Source organism: Micropterus salmoides, unplaced genomic scaffold (assembly GCF_014851395.1).
Source record: "Micropterus salmoides isolate LMB-PRFRI ecotype aquatic unplaced genomic scaffold, ASM1485139v1 Ms_hic_scaffold_5, whole genome shotgun sequence".
NCBI classification, from domain to species: Eukaryota; Metazoa; Chordata; class Actinopteri; order Centrarchiformes; family Centrarchidae; genus Micropterus; species Micropterus salmoides.
In genome coordinates this window covers 21,897,627-21,916,857 of record NW_024044237.1, presented here as the reverse complement: position 1 = coordinate 21,916,857, position 19,231 = coordinate 21,897,627, and the positions used below count along the sequence as shown (strand labels likewise).

Sequence of the window (19,231 nt, the reverse complement as noted above, 5' to 3'; positions counted from 1 at the left end):
TGACAGACACTGAGGAAATGGAGTTGCTAACAGCTTCAAACATTTAAATGAACTGTGGATGGAAGAACAGAAGTGCTTTCTTTGTGAAGTTCAGCTAACAGTGTCACTCCAAAATCTGTTTGATTGTCATATCTGTTAGAGCACATATTGTTAGTAAGACATATTAAAGCAAAAGAGTATACCATGAAATGTACAGTACACACAGTTGGATGTTGACTGTGGAGCCGAAGGTTATTAATCAATTGAAAGTTAACTGCAACTACTTGAATAATTGATTAATCATTTATCCATTCTTTAAAGGTTTAAAAAGACCAAAAATTCTATATTAATGTGAATATTTGCTGCCTTCTTAGTCTTCCATTATAGTAAATTTAATATTTTTGGGGTTTTGGACTGTTGATCAAACGCAACATTTTACAGACTGAAAGCGTAATAAAATGTATAGACTGATTAATAAATAATGAAAACAATGATTTGTTGCAGCCCTAGACACAGCTGGTCTTTTGTTGCCATTTGAGAACTAATAAAAAAAATAATCAAAATAAGTTGCTTATTTAAAGATTTATTAATTTATAATACAAGCTTTTATGTAGACCACATTGCATTTTAGTTTTTACATTTATTCATACTGAGCTAAACTTCATAGCAGTGACACTGATTGACATAAACACAAACCAAAGGACACTCAATGGAAGGATTTAAAAGGTTTCCAACTGTTTCTGAAGAAACTGCAGCCCATCAACACTCCCAGTGCACCACCTTTTATATATATATATTTTTTTTTTTTAAAGACCACATGCCCTCACTAGTCCTCATACAGTATGCCACGTGCATCACACACCCTCAGACACACTCACACAACAAAACTCACCCACACTAAAATTTAACAAATACCTATACACAAGATAAAAATCGATATATTTAAATTTCAATATTAATGATATTACTGAATTCCACGAAAAATGCAAACAAGAAGTAAAGACAGCAACCAAATGAAAAGGAGGTGAAACACCACCAAAATTTTTTCCTTTATAACTCATCCAAGCGGGAGAAACTCTTTCCTTGCCACATACACAGTGTCCAGTAGAGGGGGGGGGGGTCTCACACCAACGACACTCCTCCCTCTCATCTTCAACCGCTTCTTCTGTCTGCGTTTAACTGGCCCGCCGTATGGGCTCCCACTATGAAGGAACACCGACAGTCTAGTCCATAAAGTCAACGCCTGAGGTGCGAACACGACACCTGAGGGCACACAAGCAATCCTCCGACTCTGTCTTTACAAACCTTGCTTGGAGTCTGTTCCTGTTTGGCGTGGACCCGTGCCTCCCCTCAGGTGTTGACACAGCTCTTCTAATAAAAGTCTTTTCTCCATTGGTCCGCAGCCTGGAACAAACAGGTGTAAAGTAATGGCACAAACGCCACTGGTGCTGATACAGACCCAACGGTTCAGTTAGTGAGAGGCAGAACGTGTCATGAGGAGGATGGCACGTTTTCTACCACAAGGGGAATTTAGGTCTGTTCCTCTGACCACAAAAACAAAACAAAAAACAGCCATTGGGGAAAAGAAGATGACAATCAAACACAATGAACACTTCTGAAATAACATACTGGTTAAGTGCAATGAGAGGGTTAACACCATTCAGTAAGACCTGGGGAAACATCCATGTGAGTATTAGAGAAGGGTTATAGCTCACACATCCTTGATAGCAATTCTGTGTCCATGAAGAGCAAAGAGTTCCAGAGTCTTTTCACTTTGTACGATAGCTCTTTAAATCCTGTCCAGCAGTGAACAGGTTTCCGAGAGAACGTAGGTACTGTTAAATGTCATGATCTTCAAATAAAAAGAAATAACAGCAACTTCTGCTGACACAGTAAAAGTTTTGGGGGCAAAAAAATTAATATATTGGCACATTAAAAAAAAGCCTCAGATTGGTGTGCAACCAAAGCAGGCGACAGCCCCAACCAGACTTCCTCTGATTTATTCCAAATCCACAGCTGACAGGATGACAGGCAGGAGAGAACAGGGTGTATGCATGTTTATGTGTATGTAATGTTATGTGTGTGGTTTTGTATATGGTGTGTGTGTGTGTGTGTGTGTGTGGGGGGGGGGGGGGGGGGGGGGGGGGGGGGGGGGGGGATGGTGTTTTTTGCTTTACAAGAGGAGGCAGCAGTTGCTCTCTGTGGTTTTTTCTCTGTTCCTTTGACCTACAAAGACAAAACAGCAGAGACATGAGGTGAGATTTAAAAAAAAAAAAAAAAAAAAAGCCAGCTGAAACTCGAAGAAAGCATGTATTGCTCTACGGACGTTCAGTGTGGGATGAGGTTAGCAGCAGTAGCAACAAAAAGCCCACTGCATGATGTGTGTAAAAGATCAAACAAAATGAATCCAGAAGCAGAGCTGGGTTCAGCCCTATTCTCACAACTGTCACTTTTCTCATCCCAGGCCTGTAGCTACCAAATTATGCTAATATTAAACCAATACTTCTGTAATTCTAGGAGACAAAGAAAAGATCCTCACCATGAGAGTTGGGCTCTGGAAGAGTCTCTCTGGCAACCAAGTGCATGACTGTTGTTCGGCCCGGTGGAAGCTTGAGAGCTTTGAACAAAGAAATAAACCTCATGATTCATTATTATTAAACTATATTTTATAGTTTTATCCTGTGGTGGCAAATCCTATGAAAATGATAACAATACAATCTCGTCTAAGTCTGATGAGGATAATACTTCAGCCAAATTCAGAAAGGAAATCTTAGAAGTCTGGCACATCCCAGATGAGCATAGCCACAAGATGTGGGCTGTTGTGGTCAAAATCAAAAAAGGAAAAAAAGTTTTATCCCACCAGGGGAAATTTGGTTGCAGCCAGGTATACTGGCACATTCATCAGAAAAAACATAAATCACATAAGGCGACAATCTCGATAGATCACAGGGACAAATCGTACAAACGCAAGATCACTTCAGATGAAGCAAACAGCTGAATGCTGAATTACACAAAGTGCTCAGGTGCAGAGATCTCATGTGCACATTCAGACTACTAATTGCTGTGCAAACAAAAGAGACTTTGTATATATTTGTGCTGTGAGCAGGAATTCAGTATCAACGGCCTGAAGCGCAAATTGCTTCTGCAGGGGCCAGTCCAATTTGGCCTGGGCCTTCCTTCAGACCTGCCTATAGCTGAGGTCAGAGAGCTGCAACTGACTCATCCAAATAACTGTACTGGCCACTTTTGACAATCCGGCCAAGCCTATTCTTGCTGGCCAGATTCAGGTTTCTAAACATCTATAGAATAGAGTCATCATTGGTGCCATGCAGTTCGATCCAATTTAGGGGAAATGTTTAGCCAGTTTGAGAGAGTGGGTGGGATTGACCTCTCATTCAGTATACAGTTTGTTTATTTAACTATAAGGCAAAATAATATGAGCAGCAGAGAACGAATGACACTGATCTTTCTTTGCACTCACTACAAACAGAGGGAAATGAGGGTAATATGTTTGATAAGAATGTGTATAATTAACAGCTATGTAGGGGTTAGGGTAGAGTTCCCACAGTTTATATTCACAACCTACCCACGCTACTTCCTGTCCCACCTTATCTTCACCACACCAAATTGAGAACAGGGAGGAAATAACTTCACTCACAACCATGACGGCAGATGTGTTCACTTCCTCATATCCTGCAAATGTCTTTTTAAAAAAAAATTTTTTTCTTTCCTTTATTGTGGTAGTGACAGGTGAAGAGGTAGACAGGAAACTGGGAGAGAGAAGGGTGTGACATGCATCAAATGTTCCATAGTACTGTTTGAAGTTAAGCTCTGCAAGCACATTTAGTGCTCCAGTGCATGTATTCCACATGATTAAAAAGTGCAAACTACATTTGCGACCAGAGTTTTAGGAGGGTGAGTGAGCAACTCACTCAAATGCAGTTGGCCAGGAACTAGTTTTTCTTTCACTTTTTTATTTCTTGAGGCTCACACATCTCTTGCATGATTTTCCTACATGTAGTTCACCATCTCAGAAACATACTAAATTGTCTAGATCACCTGGAGTAAAATGAAAATCACATAACGTGCCTAAGTTACAGGCATTTCTCTCACAGTATCATAAATATACATAACAGTATTTCAAGGTTCATTATTGATTTGGAAATAATAGTTTGACAAATAATCCTTTGCACAAGGTCCACTTACTGGATATTTTCCGGAGCTTTCAGCCACATCTCATGGCCTTAAGGAGTAGATAAAATTACCAGTTCCCTTGTGACTGAAATTCCATACTTAGCTCACGTGATAACAACTAAACCAAGTGACAACTGAGCAAACTCTATTACCGATTGTGGCTGAAAGCTCCAGAAAATTTCTAGTAAGTTAAACTTGTGCTAAGAAGTTCTTGTAAATCTACAGGAGGGTTTTTCTTTAGTTAGACGATAACTAAAAAGGTGCCATTCACTGTGGTCAGAATTATCTTGGTAGTGGTGTCTTTGTTCACGGACAGCCTTACCTCCCAGGGTAACGTTGCCATGAAGGAAGCGTCCCTGGAAGATGAGACGCAATATGCTGGGACTGCTCACTGTCTCCTCCTCCCATCCTGTTACAGAGCAGAGACGCAGGTGCACTTTTTTTTTTTTTTACACAAACAACTGAAACAGATCACTTAAGTTGTTTTTTAGTTGTGACAATAAAATTCAGACTGAATCTGATGGACTACTTAAAACAAAGTAATACAATCCGTAAAATATATAAACTAAAACAAATGTATAAACAAGATCTACTGTATCAAAATGTACCTGCAGGCCAGTTGTCAAATACATGTTTGGCAATGTCTGTGGCCGAGTCATTTGGGGAGAAAGTGAAGTCTTGCGTTTTCCCACTGACCAGAATAAGGCGGAGGTGCACCTACAACAACGAACAATAACAGCTCATCTTAGTCCACAGAAATGTCACAGCAGCCGACACAAACACAAGTCCCCCTTAATGAGTTGCAGTGGAATCCCTCCACTTCCTCTAACCTCTTCAGACATGAGATGACCTTCAGAGGGCTGTGAAGAGACGGGCATTCCAGTCTAATTAGATTTATCCGCACAAGATCTCCACCCTTTGACTGGGCGACTTCATTCACTGAGGGCTTACAGTGAAGTGAGCTCCTGTTGCAAGAGATGACAACAGATAAGGGTGGGGCTGAACGGGGGGGCTTTAGTTCCAGGGCGCAGCAAACCCCTCTCCAAGCTGTCGGCCTAATGCGATAACCCCAGGTGTCCCAGACAGCTCTGGGCCATGTTATTAAAATTACATGGCCAGTGCATAGCCCTGAGGGGGACTGTGCATGTGTGCGTTGGAGGGTCTTTAGCAGTGGGGCTTCCTCCAAATGTTATCCTCTGGGCACAACCCAATCCATTAAAAGAAAGATGCATTGAAGACCTGAATACTACACAACCTTCATGAAATTCATACGGGATACAATTGTGAGGATTTGCAATGCGAATTTATTGTCGGACAAAAAATAATAATATTTGCAAGATGTCACATTGGCTAATATTATAATTAGAGAAATAACAGTCCATTAATTATTACTGCTATAACAGAACAGCTGATAGACTCTATGAAGGCAGGTGTGGGTAACCATCCAAAACTCTCAGGGTAATAATCTTCATCATCGTTATTGTATGATGGAAAGAAATTGAGTTTTCTGGTAAGTATTTTTTATTGCTCATCATGTACAGTAGTTTGATGTTTCCTCTCATGTAACAACTGTTTGAGATCTGTTTGACATAATAGGTGTCTGTTTAATAAACTTCGGTTTGGAGTCAGTGCAACTCTTTTCATTGCTGCGGCTTTCCAATAACCTTACAGCTAGATGTGTTGTGCATATAACTAGTATGCACCATTTCATAGATTTCAGGCAGTCATCAATAGTGAAGGAATTGAAATCATGATTTTAAGTTTACATTAATTTGTCTACTGACATTATATTGTATATATGGTCAGCTCATGGTCAGGTTTGAAACATGACCTGGACTTTTGCTCCATTTTGTGATTTGATTGACCTTAGTCGTCTAATTTATTCTGCAGCAAGTACTGTTCCTTATTAATCCATCATCTCTGATCAATCATGCTGCAACTCCAAAAAATTACTTTGGGGGAGGGGGGAAGGGGGAAGCACCCCATCAACTAAGTCTTTCTACTAGGACATCTCTACTCAGGAGTCAGAATTGACAGAATAACTCTTCTTTAAAAGGTGGAGCTTTAACCTTCTTTGGTTCACAAATCACAGAGGAGAGAACAAAGAGACTTAACCAGGAGGTGTGACGTCAGGGAGCAACAACCCCACTCTCTGATCTGTTTACAAATGCAATCCTCCCTCGGTAGTACTCCTCGTCTCCCCTCCCCCTTTTGAACTGAATAACCTCAATGTGGGGTTACATACCCATGTCATCATTAACAAGCTTTGTCCCCATCCCCGTCCCTTTCATCCCCAACAAAATAAAAACAAAGTCAAATCTGCCTGGTTACCCACAGCAAAGTCCTGCATCACAAATGTGCTCGAGGTTCTCCAATCCTCAGAAAGACTATAAAGCCTTCAAACACTGTTATGAATTACTTTTTTAAGGGTTAACTGAGCTACCAAAGGCTTATCCGTTCTTGATGTTGGTCAGGTTTCCTAAAAATATAACCAACAAGCTAATGCCCCAGGGTAGCTGCCGAGAGAGATGATCCATTAAATTCCATCTTGCCTTGATGTGGGGTTTTACCTGATGCAAGTCTCAAAAAAAAAATTCAAATCATTTGATGTTTTTGTTTTAAAGTAATTTTAAAATGTTCTGACAGGAAGAGGTTTCAAAGCCTGCAACATTTTTTTCCTTCCAATATTGAGAATAATCTGCTGATTGTTTTCTCGATTAATATACTTTATTTTCTTTCTTTACATTTCCCTGTCCTGCTGTGCTAACTTGAATTTCCCTAAGGGGGATTAATAAAGGAACATCTTATCTTATGAGAGTTTTTGGTTAAATAAATGTCCAAAAATAATTGAAAATGCCCATCACAACTTCCAAGCTTCAAATGGTTAGAGGGTAAAGAAGGTACAATCAATTGGCATCTAAACCTTGAAAGGAAAGTAGGGCAACGTTTTAACTGAGATTAGACAGACAGATGGTGTTCACAGGAACAGCAGTCACTGTCCTAGCTAAGTGTAAGGACCCCTCCTCCTATCCTCACCCACCAAACCCTAAATTATTTTAACTTGGGGAAAGGGAAAATTCTGTCACTATTATAATCAAATATATAAATCGTCTATATATTATGCAGCTAGTGGGACAGAGAAAACACATGCCATCAGCAAACAAGAGATTATTATCTTAGTCCTGTGTTGCTACTGGGAAATAACTTCAGAAAAGGTGGCAGACCCTCATTCACTCACCATATCAAGATCCCTCTGGGTGGTCATGGCTCAGTGAGGCGGAAGGCCGTGGATGTGGATCAGAGAGGACAGGACTGGTGTGCTTCAGCTGCTGGAGACGGGGCCAGAGCCCTGACACAAACAACACAAACACTGTGAGGCTGCTTCCCACCGCCTGGCACCATAACTGCACTGCACATAATCCATTATCCCCCGAGCTAACATATCGCTAACATCACAACATGCATTAAACCTGCACATGATCGATTAATTACCTAATATGGTACGGTATAGTAGTGAGCATACAGGCTCACTTCCCCATGTTTTAACTAATTAATATACCAAACTTAGCTTGTCATGCTAATGCAGTAGTAGCTGAAGTATTTTCAGGTTCTAACAGTTAACGTTAAGCTAGCGGGCTAACGTTTCTTATGTTAGCTAGTTTGTAATATCGCTGCTAATTAGCTGGTTTGTAATATTAAACACTTGATATTGTAAATAGCTATAAAGCGTATCTCAGCCAGAGCACACCAACTACAACCGAGTTCCGTTCTGACAGATATCGAAACTGAGCCCTGCTCATAGGAAAGCTTGCGCTACAGTTAGCTGCTGTGTTAGCTTATGCTAATCCTGCCGTCGTTGGCGATCTGGCTAACTAAATATGTAACAGCATCTTTTGTCCTGTCGACCTCACCTGCATCTGATGAATATGATGAAATGTTGCATCCAGTTGAGTTGCCGAATCAGCGGGGGGCGCTTTTCATGGGGAAAATATCGAGTGTAGTTGGATTTCGTTGACTGTGTGCATTGGTGGCTAATGGACGGGAAGACTCCGGATGTCAGCTGGTTGTAAACACAGCGAACGACTGCAAACACTTGTGGGTGTTGAAGTCCATAACGAGTAAGCATATCTCTCTGACGTTTCACCGTGAAAACGTTGAAGAGCACTACGTTCAGTGTGAAACGTGATTATTAATTAGACGAATTAATCATGCAGGCTGTTTAGACAGTGTTTTGTGTAGATAGTAGGCCTAACTTTTTCAAACTTTATCATAAATTACAATAACAGTCAGTTACATATAAATAGATAGAGAGCCAATACATTCCACATAAAATATACATTCACAAGAGGACAAACATACATAAACTTTCCCCTTATTCTTATCAGATAGTAAGTAGAGAAGAAAATAAATGCATTAATTTACAATAGATAGAGGATAAAGTAACCAATATGGTGTCAAGGGAGCTCATCAAATACACTTTTTTAACATAAATCTGTTGCTATTCTCGATGTTTATCAGAGAAAAGGATTTGAGAAGTGACTAAAATCCACGAAAAAAAGAGGAAATGAGGGTTGAGATCCTAAGAATTTCTGCTTATGAATTACACATTTTCCCAGTAAAATACGAAGGTTAACCACATAAATTGTAGACTTATCTATTGGCCTAGCTGATACATTTCACAATATTTGCCCAAATCATGTCATGCTTTGGCAAAAAAAAAGGAAAAAACGCAAACAGTTTAAAGATGGAAACTCACCAGGTTAAAAGACAGACTGATAACGAAATGTATCTTGTAAAAACATTTCCTTTAGAGTCACATCAACAATATCACTATAACTGGCCTAATTAGTCCCGGTACCACTAAGCATGCATGTTCATTCTTGACTTTGGAAATACTTGTTTGACAAAACACTTCCAACTTAAGGTCTACTTCTTCCAGAACCACATCACACGTTCTTCATCAGCAGATGAAGTCAAGTTACACATGGAGATCGTGTCATCTGTGAAAACTCCTTGAGTTGTGATTGTTTTGTCAAAGTCCAAATACTAGGATCTACAATGGTGTGATGTAACTTACTTAAAAGCAATAACCACAAGCTTCAACATTTTACTTTACTCATTATGGAACTATGAATTGAATTTATTTATTTTTGCAGACTCCAAAGAACAGAACAGAAAGGTTGTGAAAAAAATACGCAAATACAGCTTCACTAGAGAGTAAAAAATGTTTTCATGAATATCACAGTTTAGATTTAAACATTTTTCTCTTCTCGTGGGGCCACACATTTTGAGGACTGCAAGGCTGAAACTTTTAAATACTGTGGATTGGATCTTGTAGAGGTAAGAAAGGGGCAACATCACAAGGCAGCATGAATTCAAGCTTTTAACCTATAAAACCAGTAAAAAAAAAAAAAAAAAAAAAAAAAAAGGGTTTCCATAATCATGTAGCTAAAAAAAATTACCAATGGCAACACAAGGAGAGGGGACGTTACAAAGACCTCAGATGTGCGTTTAAGAAATAAGGCAGTTTGTTGAGTTAATTCTCACTAATCTACAGTCTACTGAAATAACACTTCAAAAAAAGACATCTTTAAAGTGAATATGGTGAAGGGATTCACACAGATACAGATGTTAATTTACAGTGGGTACGGAAAGTATTCAGACCCCTTTAAATTTTTCACTCTTTGTTTCATTGCAGCCATTTTCCAAAAATCAAAAAAGTTCATTTTATTTCTCAGTAATGTACACTCAGCACCCCATCTTGACAGAAAACAGAAATTTTTGCAAATTTATTAAAAAAGAAAAACTGAAATATCACATGGTCATAAGTATTCAGACCCTTTGCTCAGTATTTAGTAGAAGCACCCTTTTGATCTAATACAGCCATGAGTCGTTTTGGGAAAGATGCAACAAGTTTTTCACATCTGGATTTGGGTATCCTCTGCCATTCCTCCTTGCAGATCCTCTCCAGTTCTGTCAGGTTGGATGGTAAACGTTGGTGGACAGCCATTTTCAGGTCTCTCCAGAGATGCTCAATTGGGTTTAAGTCAGGGCTCTGGCTGGGCCATTCAAGAACAGCCACGGAGTTGTTGTGAAGCCACTCCTTCGTTATTTTAGCGGTGTGCTTAGGGTCATTGTCTTGTTGGAAGGTAAACCTTCGGCCCAGTCTGAGGTCCAGAGCACTCTGGAAAAGGTTTTCGTCCAGGATATCCCTGTACTTGGCCGCATTCATCTTTCCCTCGATTGCAACCGGTCGTCCTGTCCCTGCAGCTGAAAAACACCCCCACAGCATGATGCTGCCACCACCATGCTTCACTGTTGAGACTGTATTGGACAGGTGATGAGCAGTGCCTGGTTTTCTCCACACATACCGCTTAGAATTAAGGCCAAAAAGTTCTATCTTGGTCTCATCAGACCAGAGGATCTTATTTATCACCATCTTGGAGTCCTTCAGGTGTTTTTTAGCAAACTCCATGCGGGCTTTCATGTGTCTTGCACTGAGGAGAGGCTTCCGTCGGGCCACTCTGCCATAAAGCCCCGACTGGTGGATTGCTGCAGTGATGGCTGACTTACTACAACTTTCTCCCATCTCCCGACTGCATCTCTGGAGCTCAGCCACAGTGACCTTTGGGTTCTTCTTTACCTCTCTCACCAAGGCTCTTCTCCCCCGATAGCTCAGTTTGGCCGGACGGCCAGCTCTAGGAAGGGTTCTGGTCGTCCCAAACGTCTTCCATTTGAGGATTATGGAGGCCACTGTGCTCTTAGGAACCTTAAGTGCAGCAGAAATTTTTTTGTAACCTTGGCCAGATCTGTGCCTTGCCACAATTCTGTCTCTGAGCTCTTCAGGCAGTTCCTTTGACCTCATGATTCTCATTTGCTCTGACATGCACTGTGAGCTGTAAGGTCTTATATAGACAGGTGTGTGGCTTTCCTAATCAAGTCCAATCAGTATAATCAAACACAGCTGGACTCAAATGAAGGTGTAGAACCATCTCAAGGATGATCAGAAGAAATAGACAGCACCTGAGTTAAATATGAGTGTCACGGCAAAGGGTCTGAATACTTATGACCATGTGATATTTCAGTTTTTCTTTTTTAATAAATTTGCAAAAATTTCTACATTTCTGTTTTTTTCTGTCAAGATGAGTCAAGAAGAGTGTACATTACTGAGAAATAAAATGAACTTTTTTGATTTTTGGAAAATGGCTGCAATGAAACAAAGATTGAAAAATTTAAAGGGGTCTGAATACTTTCTGTACCCACTGTATGTATGTGATGGTTCACTGGCAGTTCATCGTTTAAACACAGTATCTTTTTATGAGCTGCATGAATAAACTTTGTGATGAAGTCAGGTAAGAAAAGTGAGGTCCTTTTTAAAATAAGGGATAGAGTTGAACTGTGCAGCCCAAAGTGGATTAAAACAAACATATTTAACAGTTAACTACTCACATGACATTTAGACAGCAGATTTACATTGACATAAAAAAGAAACAATGCACACTTTGTACAGACGTGACTAACTGCAAAGCCGTAAACTATGCCACATATTTGGATTTAAAGTCGAGATAAGAGTGTAAAAAACTTCCCTAGTAGTTGATATTTAGAAGTTTATCCTCACACCAAAAAGTGATGCAATGCAGTTGTTGCATCTCATGATATATTGTAGAGCATCTTGTCCGGTGTATCTCAGCAGTCTGATTGGCAGTGGACCAAGTGATTAAAACAGAAGGAATGGAGAAAGCTCAGAAGGCTGGACTCTCACTGGAGAGCTTTTTCTGACATCTTTTAAAATTAGCTGCAGGTCCAGGGCTCCTCTGCTGCTTCTATAGCTTTTTGTTATCAGCCTAATTAAAGCCTTGAGAACAACTAAATTACAATTGATTTTAACAGCATCTCAACATAAAAAAAACACAGCATGTTTTAGATTAACATGAATTAAAACTTATATCAGTGTCTGGGTGTTCAACTTGAGCCTGTAGTTAATCACATCTTAACCTAAAGCCTCTCATTTTCATCCAAAATTAAGATCCAGCCAGTGATGAAGGCCCAGATTACACATGAGCTCACATATCAATGCACAGATCCAGCTTTTGGGACATGGCATAGACCCAGCATAGAAAAAGCTAACATATGAGAACGCTCAGTACTGTGGTGGGTCTGGCCTACTTCCTGGTTACCTGCAGACAACAGACGCTCTATGGTCCCTGATGTTGATCCAACACCATAAGCCATCAGGTGAGTCATGGTGGAGCAGACACCTGGAGCCCCAGTGGCATTTTATAAGTCATGACTCAGCTAATGAGAAACAGTGTAGGATTTAAAAGCAAACTTTAGAGATGAGGGATAGGCTGGGGAACAAAAAGCATCACACCGCCATAACAGTAAGCAGAATAAAATATAATTCATTGTATATTATAATTTAAAGAGATCTGACCAATAAGCAAAAAAAAGGCTACATAGAGAAATCAGAACCACTAACCTCACTTTGAAAACCTATCACTGAATAATAAAGAAACATTTTGTTGAAGATGGTTGTTTAAGTTTCAGTTTTGAGCTTAAGAAGTATTTTCTCACTTCAGGTTTTCTAATTCACCACATCTGATGCACATTTCATTTCCCTGTTCGCTGTCATCCAAATGAGCGGGAAGAAAAAAATGCCATACACCCAGTGCTGAAACATTATGACATCACAATAATAACCAGTCACGCTTAAATCAAGACAAAAGTCTCAAATAAAAATGTAAATCTTTATCACCTAAATGCATGCCCATTTTCACAATGTAGGTAACAATAAAAAAAATACAAGAATACTAAATGTCCTGAGTTACTTTGTTCCTCAGTGGACTGAACTATACTACTACTACTATTATTACATAAGTTCTTGTGATTTTTTTTGTTGCGAGTCCCGTCTTTATTGAATCAAACAGTGACTCCAGTCTGAATGACAAAACTCTCTTACTTGCTTTTTTGAAGACTTCAACTGCCTCTCATGGTCATCATTAATTAATATAGTCAGGGGTCATTATGTGACCCAGGTGTGGAACTGATCAACTGATAAAGACTGAGATGAGATAAGATTATTTTGTCACAAATATTGTTCCCAAGGTCAATATGAGCTTCTATGCCCAGATTCTGAAATGTGTTTGTCTAGTAGAATAAAGCTGGATTATTAAAACAGTGAGCAACTTCCCCAGGGCCCCAACCATCAATTCTGGTAGGGGGCCTTTGTTGCATACCCCCATGCTCTCTCCCTATATTTCTATCTGTATCCCTGATGTCACTAAGTCAAATAAAGGCAAATGCCCAAAATAATGATATAAAAAAACAGTTGCACATCATTTGATTAATTGCATTTTCTTTAGGTACAATATCAAGTAAAGATGTATTAAATGATCACATGGCTATATATTTAAGAGGGCCATTTGTCAGAAACTTTAGTAGTAGTTTTGAGACATTAAATATTTTAGTTTAGTTTGTGAAGAGATTTGAACAAATTTATTTTCAGGATAAGCTGCACCATCTCGTTTTGAGGCGGTCCTGACAAAAGACAGACAAAAAAGACACAATATGCAGCAAATAACAGATTTAGTTACAGTTACAATGTAAAAAAAAAATACAGAAACAAAACACACTCACTCGTGGACCATGCACATGCTACGAAATATAGACACCCACACTAGTATTAAAACAGTACAGTACAACAGTAAGTAATGATAATAAACAGGAGCAGTCTGTTGTTTGGTGAGTGACAAGATCTTTTTTATATGAACCTGAATACTGCAGAGATTTTAGAGAGGTTGGTAGTTTCTAGCTGGTAGTCTCTAGGAGCCTTAATGTTAAATGCTTTTCCCTATATTTCAAGTGAAGTTTTTGGAACATGAAAGAATCAGAATCAGAAGAATCAGAATCAGAAGGAGCTTTATTGCCAAGTAGTGTTTTACACAATTTGCTTTGGTGTTAAGGTGCTACACGCATACATACAGCTGACATAAATAGATGTAGAAATATATAAATATGTAATAAACAAATGCAACTTATATAAGAATAATAGAAGAATGTGCAATGCAGGTTCATGCATGAAATGACATGAAGTGATATTTACATGTGCCGAGACGATTGTATTATTTGAAATGGGGGAGTGTCAATGTGGGGCCTGGGCCTTGTTGATGAGTCTAGCTGCAGACGGGTAGAAGCTGTTTTTGTGGCGAGAGGTTTTGGTCCTGATGGACCGCAGCCTCTTGTCAGAGGGGAGAGTCTGAAATAGTTTGTGACCGAGATGGGAGGCGTCAGCTGCAATCTTTCCTGCTCGCCTCAGAGTCCTGGAGGTGTACAGGTCCTGAAGAGAAGGAAGATTGCAGCCAATCACCTTCTCTGCAGAGCGAATGATATGCTGTAGCCTGCCCTTGTCCCTGGCAGTGGCAGCAGCGTACCAGATGGTGATGGAGGAGGTGAGGATGGACTTAATGATGGCAGTGTAGAAGTGCACCATCATTGCCTTTGTCAGGCTGAACTTCTTCAGCTGCCGCAGGAAGTACATCCTCTGCTGGGCCTTCTTGGTGAGCGTGGTGATGTTCAGCTCCCACCAGAGATGAGCCCAATGAGTGGTGTTGTCCGCAAACTTCAGGAGCTTGATAGACTGGTGACTGGAGGTGCAGGTGTTGGTGTACAGGGAGAAGAGCAGAGGGGAAATCTTGATGTGCTGCTTCCTGTGATCCACCTGCAGGTGGAGTCAGGCACGTTCAGCTGGGAGGAGATGGTTATTGCTTCTAAGAGAATAAATATGATTAGAATAATACGGTATGAATAGTTCTTAGATAGTAGATAGAATTTAGTAGATAAGCTATTTGAAATTATTACATTTGAAAGGAAACTGGTACCAGTGCAGTTACCATCTATATTGTGCTCAGATAGTGCATATTCTTAAATAAAAACTATTTATTGTTTGAAGTGCACACTGTGAGTAATGGAAATTTGGAGGTGACAGGTTACATACAATGCACAGAGGGTAGTACACAGGGTGTATTAGGTGGTCTATGGTAGCCCCCTGGGGCCCCCTGACATGTTTATCTGGCCATGCATTAGGCTGTAAGAGACTGGACAACAAAATATGAACATGTATAATATTATTATTATTATTATTATTATTATATAAATCAGGACAGCTGAGTCACTGAACTCTAGTTGATTGATTTATTTTTATTTCTTAAGTTTTACCGTTTATCGTGTTATCTGTTTTATTGTCTTTGATTTTGTGAAAGCACTTTGTGACATGGTTTTGAAAAATGCTCTATAAATAAAGATTATTATTGTTACTATTATTGTAATTAAAACATGTTGTTTTGTAGTTTAAGTCGTTGTAATCTAATTAAGTATCAGTAATCGAATTACCAGTAATACCTTAAATGCCCCAAGTGTGTCTGGGACTTTCAACTCTTACATAATGCACCATTACAGGTACATGTTGCCTCCATTAGCTGCTATTTACGCCTGCGCTCACACGAATGACTCGGTTTCCCAGAAACCCACTTAGCGCTTGCGCAGAACGCGTTGCCTGACAGTGGTAAACAGACGTCAGAAGGGAGTCTTCGCCTCGAGTCAAAACAAAACAAAACAAAACAAGTCAAAAAGATAAAGAAGGAGTGGATATTTGGGCCGCCACAACGACAGGAAGTTCTCCAAAAGTCATTACTGATTAATAACGGCTACTTGGGGGAAGTTATCGGAGGCATTTCACGGACTTTTTCACGGATTGTAAACTCTGAAGTAGCAGGAGCTTAACCAGCTAACGTTACGGTGGCTATCGTGCAGTTTTGAAAGTGCGGCGAGTTGAAGCCGACAGACCTTCGAGGCGACCCAACTTCACTCAACACCCGGGAATTCGCTTTGTAGTAAGTTTGCCGAGACCGCGGGGGGAAGATCGACTAAGCTCCGGGCCTCGGTCGAGAGGGGTTTCATACCCGCTTCTTCGAGCATCGTGTGCCGCGGCAGGAGTGTGGAGAAACATGGCAGATGGTGACATGCGCCTGCCCGCAATGTGGCGGATCGTGCGGACCTGAAGCACGGACTTTTCATACGTACATTTCCCTCACCACCTTCCCCCTTTTTTCATTAACTTAACACTATTTAACTTTTACATAAAGGCGCTATCCCTCTCCTCTTCCCTCATGTGAAATTTCTGTTTGTGTGGGTAGTTTTTTACGCACAGGCCGAAGAGACAGCGGACAACGTCTCGTTACTGTTTTTTTTTTATATACTTTTCTGGCGGTTGGCGAAGAAAACCGTTGCTGTCACATTTTGCCGTTTTACGTTTTTACACTTTGGTTTAACCGGACCGGTTTTTGACTGTTTGGGGATCATATTTTGTTCATAAAGATAGAGGTTTTTTGGGTCGTGGAGATCCTCCAGACATCACGTTGTTTACAAGTGGAGACGGACAGGGCTCTCATGAGAAGCCCCTTTGTAACAGTAGCCAGCTAATCCCTGTTTGTAGTCTTCGTACATACTGTAGTTTTGCAGTAAAACTAATGTAGTGTGACACGTTTGGTGCAACATAATCCATAATTTGGATTTTTCCTTGACATATTGTTACATTGTGAGAAATAGTTTTATGGATACTTTTTACAACATTAAACCCTTTGACAAATGTTTAAATAGTCTATTAACAGGAATGGCATTATTTTGTATTCATATACTAAGATTGTGTTATTCATTTTCAGGTGAGCCAACACCTCTGTAGATCCAGATGTTTTGGTGCTCACTGCCACTCTGCCACTTTTGTTTTTATGTCATTCAAACAAAGGGAATCTCATCCCAGCCCTCCTTCATTCTATATACATCGGAAGGTTTATGATAGTTACTATTAAGGAGATTATTTGGGTTCCCTAATCTCCAATCTGAGGATTAACCGAGGCCATTGGTGTGTCCAGATTATTACGTCTCTTTTCTAGGCCCCTCTGTTTACGCCCCCGCAGTGGCTCAAGCGTATTGTTTTTGTCAGGAAGTTTTTTTTAACGCATTAAAGACTCAAAGCTAACTTTACATTTTTAAGGTAGATGTTTTAGGTGGTCCCTTTTTTTTTTTTTTTTTTTTTTTTGAGTGGAAGTTCAGAGGACCGCAATGGATGAGTCCTCGGTACCCCCGATTGACCCAGATTTCGAGCCGCAGAGCAGACCCCGCTCTTGCACGTGGCCCCTGCCGAGACCCGACATCTCGGCTGTCAAACCGGAGGGGGCGGATGGCACCGAGTCCGCCGCCGGCACCCCGCCCGCGGACGAGGACAAGCCCGAGCCACAGCAAATCACGTCCGAGCCCGAGAAGGCTGCGGCCGAGGGCGGGGTCGTGGCCGGCGTGGGCGGAGCCGGCGCTACGCCCCGCAAGGGATCATCCCGGCGCAACGCCTGGGGGAACCAGAGCTACGCAGATCTCATTAGCCAGGCCATCGAGAACTCGCCTGACAAGAGGCTGACCCTGGCACAGATCTATGAGTGGATGGTGAAAACAGTGCCTTACTTCAGAGACAAAGGAGACAGTAACAGCTCTGCTGGCTGGAAGGTGAGTAAATGGGTGGTGTACATCTTTGCTGCATCATTTTACAACGTGGACTGTTAATACTTTAAGTGCCCTAAGTCATGAATTTATAGCTTTACAATTCACTTTACATCATAGAAACACTGGTTTGCAGATAACTATCTTATTCTCTGGGCTGGGCAATATGGGCCAGATGAACTTATTCCATTATCAAAGTATATCACTTTTTTAGGTATGAACAAATTACTTCACTGTTCATTTTCAGCAAACATTGATTTATTTACTATACAAAAATAATTTCCTGTTGTGGGACATTAAAGACCTGAACCAAATGAACTGGGATAAATGTGACTTTGTAAACACTTTTGTCCCAACCTTTTTTGGTTTGTAACCCCTTGAAACAAAGCAATAACTTCTTGGGACCCATTGTCACAGTTTGCATTGATGTAATAGTTTTGACCCCCTTTTTTAAATAATAAAACAAGTACTGACTAACTTTGAGCATGCTTTAGTTTTGGTAGGATCATTTAAACTTGGGCAGTGCTGAAGTTTATTTATTAGTAGTGATTAATCTGCAAATGAAATAATGTTTAATCAAATGAAGCTCATTTTTCATAGATTCCTTTTTTTTTTTTTTTCTCTATGTTTTCAGAATTCAATTCGCCACAATTTATCACTCCACAACAAGTTTTTGAGGGTACACAATGAATCGACAGGAAAGAGCTCCTGGTGGATGCTCAACCCGGAAGGAGGGAAGACTGGGAAAGCTCCCCGCCGCCGGGCCGCCTCCATGGACAACAGCAGCAAATTGCTGAAGAGCCGCATGAGGGCCAAGCAAACCAAGAAGCAGGCGGGAGCAGCCGGTTTGGGTGGAGGGGCGCTGCAAGGGGATGGAAGCACAGGCTCAGCCGGCGCAGACAGCCCTAATTCGTCCCAGCAGTTTCCAAAATGGGGAGTTAACAGCAGCAGCCCCTCGTCCCGCGGCAGCCTGGATGACACTGACATGTGGACTACCTTCCGCCCACGCACAAGCTCTAACGCCAGCACGCTGAGCGGACGTCTGTCCCCCATTGCTCCCGGACAGGAGGACGACGATAACCTGCCTGAGGACGGACTGCTGGGAAGATACACTGCCAGCAGCTTGACCCCCACCCTCACAGAGACCCTCATGGAGGAGCTGGATCTGATCGATGGCCTCACATTGATGACCGGGCAGCAGGGAGGGGCCAGCCCAAGTACAGCCCCACCTGCACCGCCCACTCCGTTGCCCTCCGCCTCCACCCTGCTGCCTCGCGGCTCCAGCTTCTCCTCCTTCCATCAGCTGCAACCATCCAGCCTCCCGCAGGCCACAACTCACACTGGGTCACAGGCCTCCATCTCTCAGTGTGGACCCAGCAGCAAAGAGCCGTCAACCTTCAGCAACTCCCTCTTCAACCCCATGTCCACCTCTGGCTCTCGTGGGGGCAGCCATTACAGCACCCACGTGCCTTCCAGTCTGGAGGCGCTGCTCACTTCCGACTCCCCTCCTCCG

General features: G+C 41.2%; 2 protein-coding genes across 3 annotated transcripts; one reads left to right on the top strand and one right to left on the bottom strand.

Annotated features, from left to right (window-relative positions):
• Positions 1-542: 542 nt before the first annotated feature.
• On the bottom strand, positions 543-8,250 carry ubl3b (ubiquitin-like 3b). 2 transcript variants are annotated; one of them, XM_038699597.1, is made up of 6 exons: positions 8,085-8,250; positions 7,412-7,522; positions 4,782-4,890; positions 4,496-4,582; positions 2,519-2,596; positions 543-2,205 (listed from the first exon to the last, which is right to left on the bottom strand). In XM_038699597.1, the coding sequence occupies exons 2-6, from the start codon at positions 7,436-7,438 to the stop codon at positions 2,153-2,155; spliced, it is 354 nt and encodes a 117-aa protein (XP_038555525.1). In that variant the 5' UTR covers positions 7,439-7,522; positions 8,085-8,250; the 3' UTR covers positions 543-2,152. The 2 variants fall into 2 exon arrangements, with proteins under 2 accessions (XP_038555525.1, XP_038555524.1); XM_038699596.1 differs by lacking the exon at positions 8,085-8,250 and adding an exon at positions 5,004-5,138.
• A 7,457-nt stretch (positions 8,251-15,707) lies between these two features.
• On the top strand, positions 15,708-19,231 carry foxo4 (forkhead box O4; the record flags this gene model as incomplete). The annotated part of the gene is given in 2 exon segments (XM_038700099.1): positions 15,708-17,724; positions 18,353-19,231. Coding segments are annotated over 2 exon segments (1,314 nt in total), but the record flags the coding sequence as incomplete, so codon positions are not given.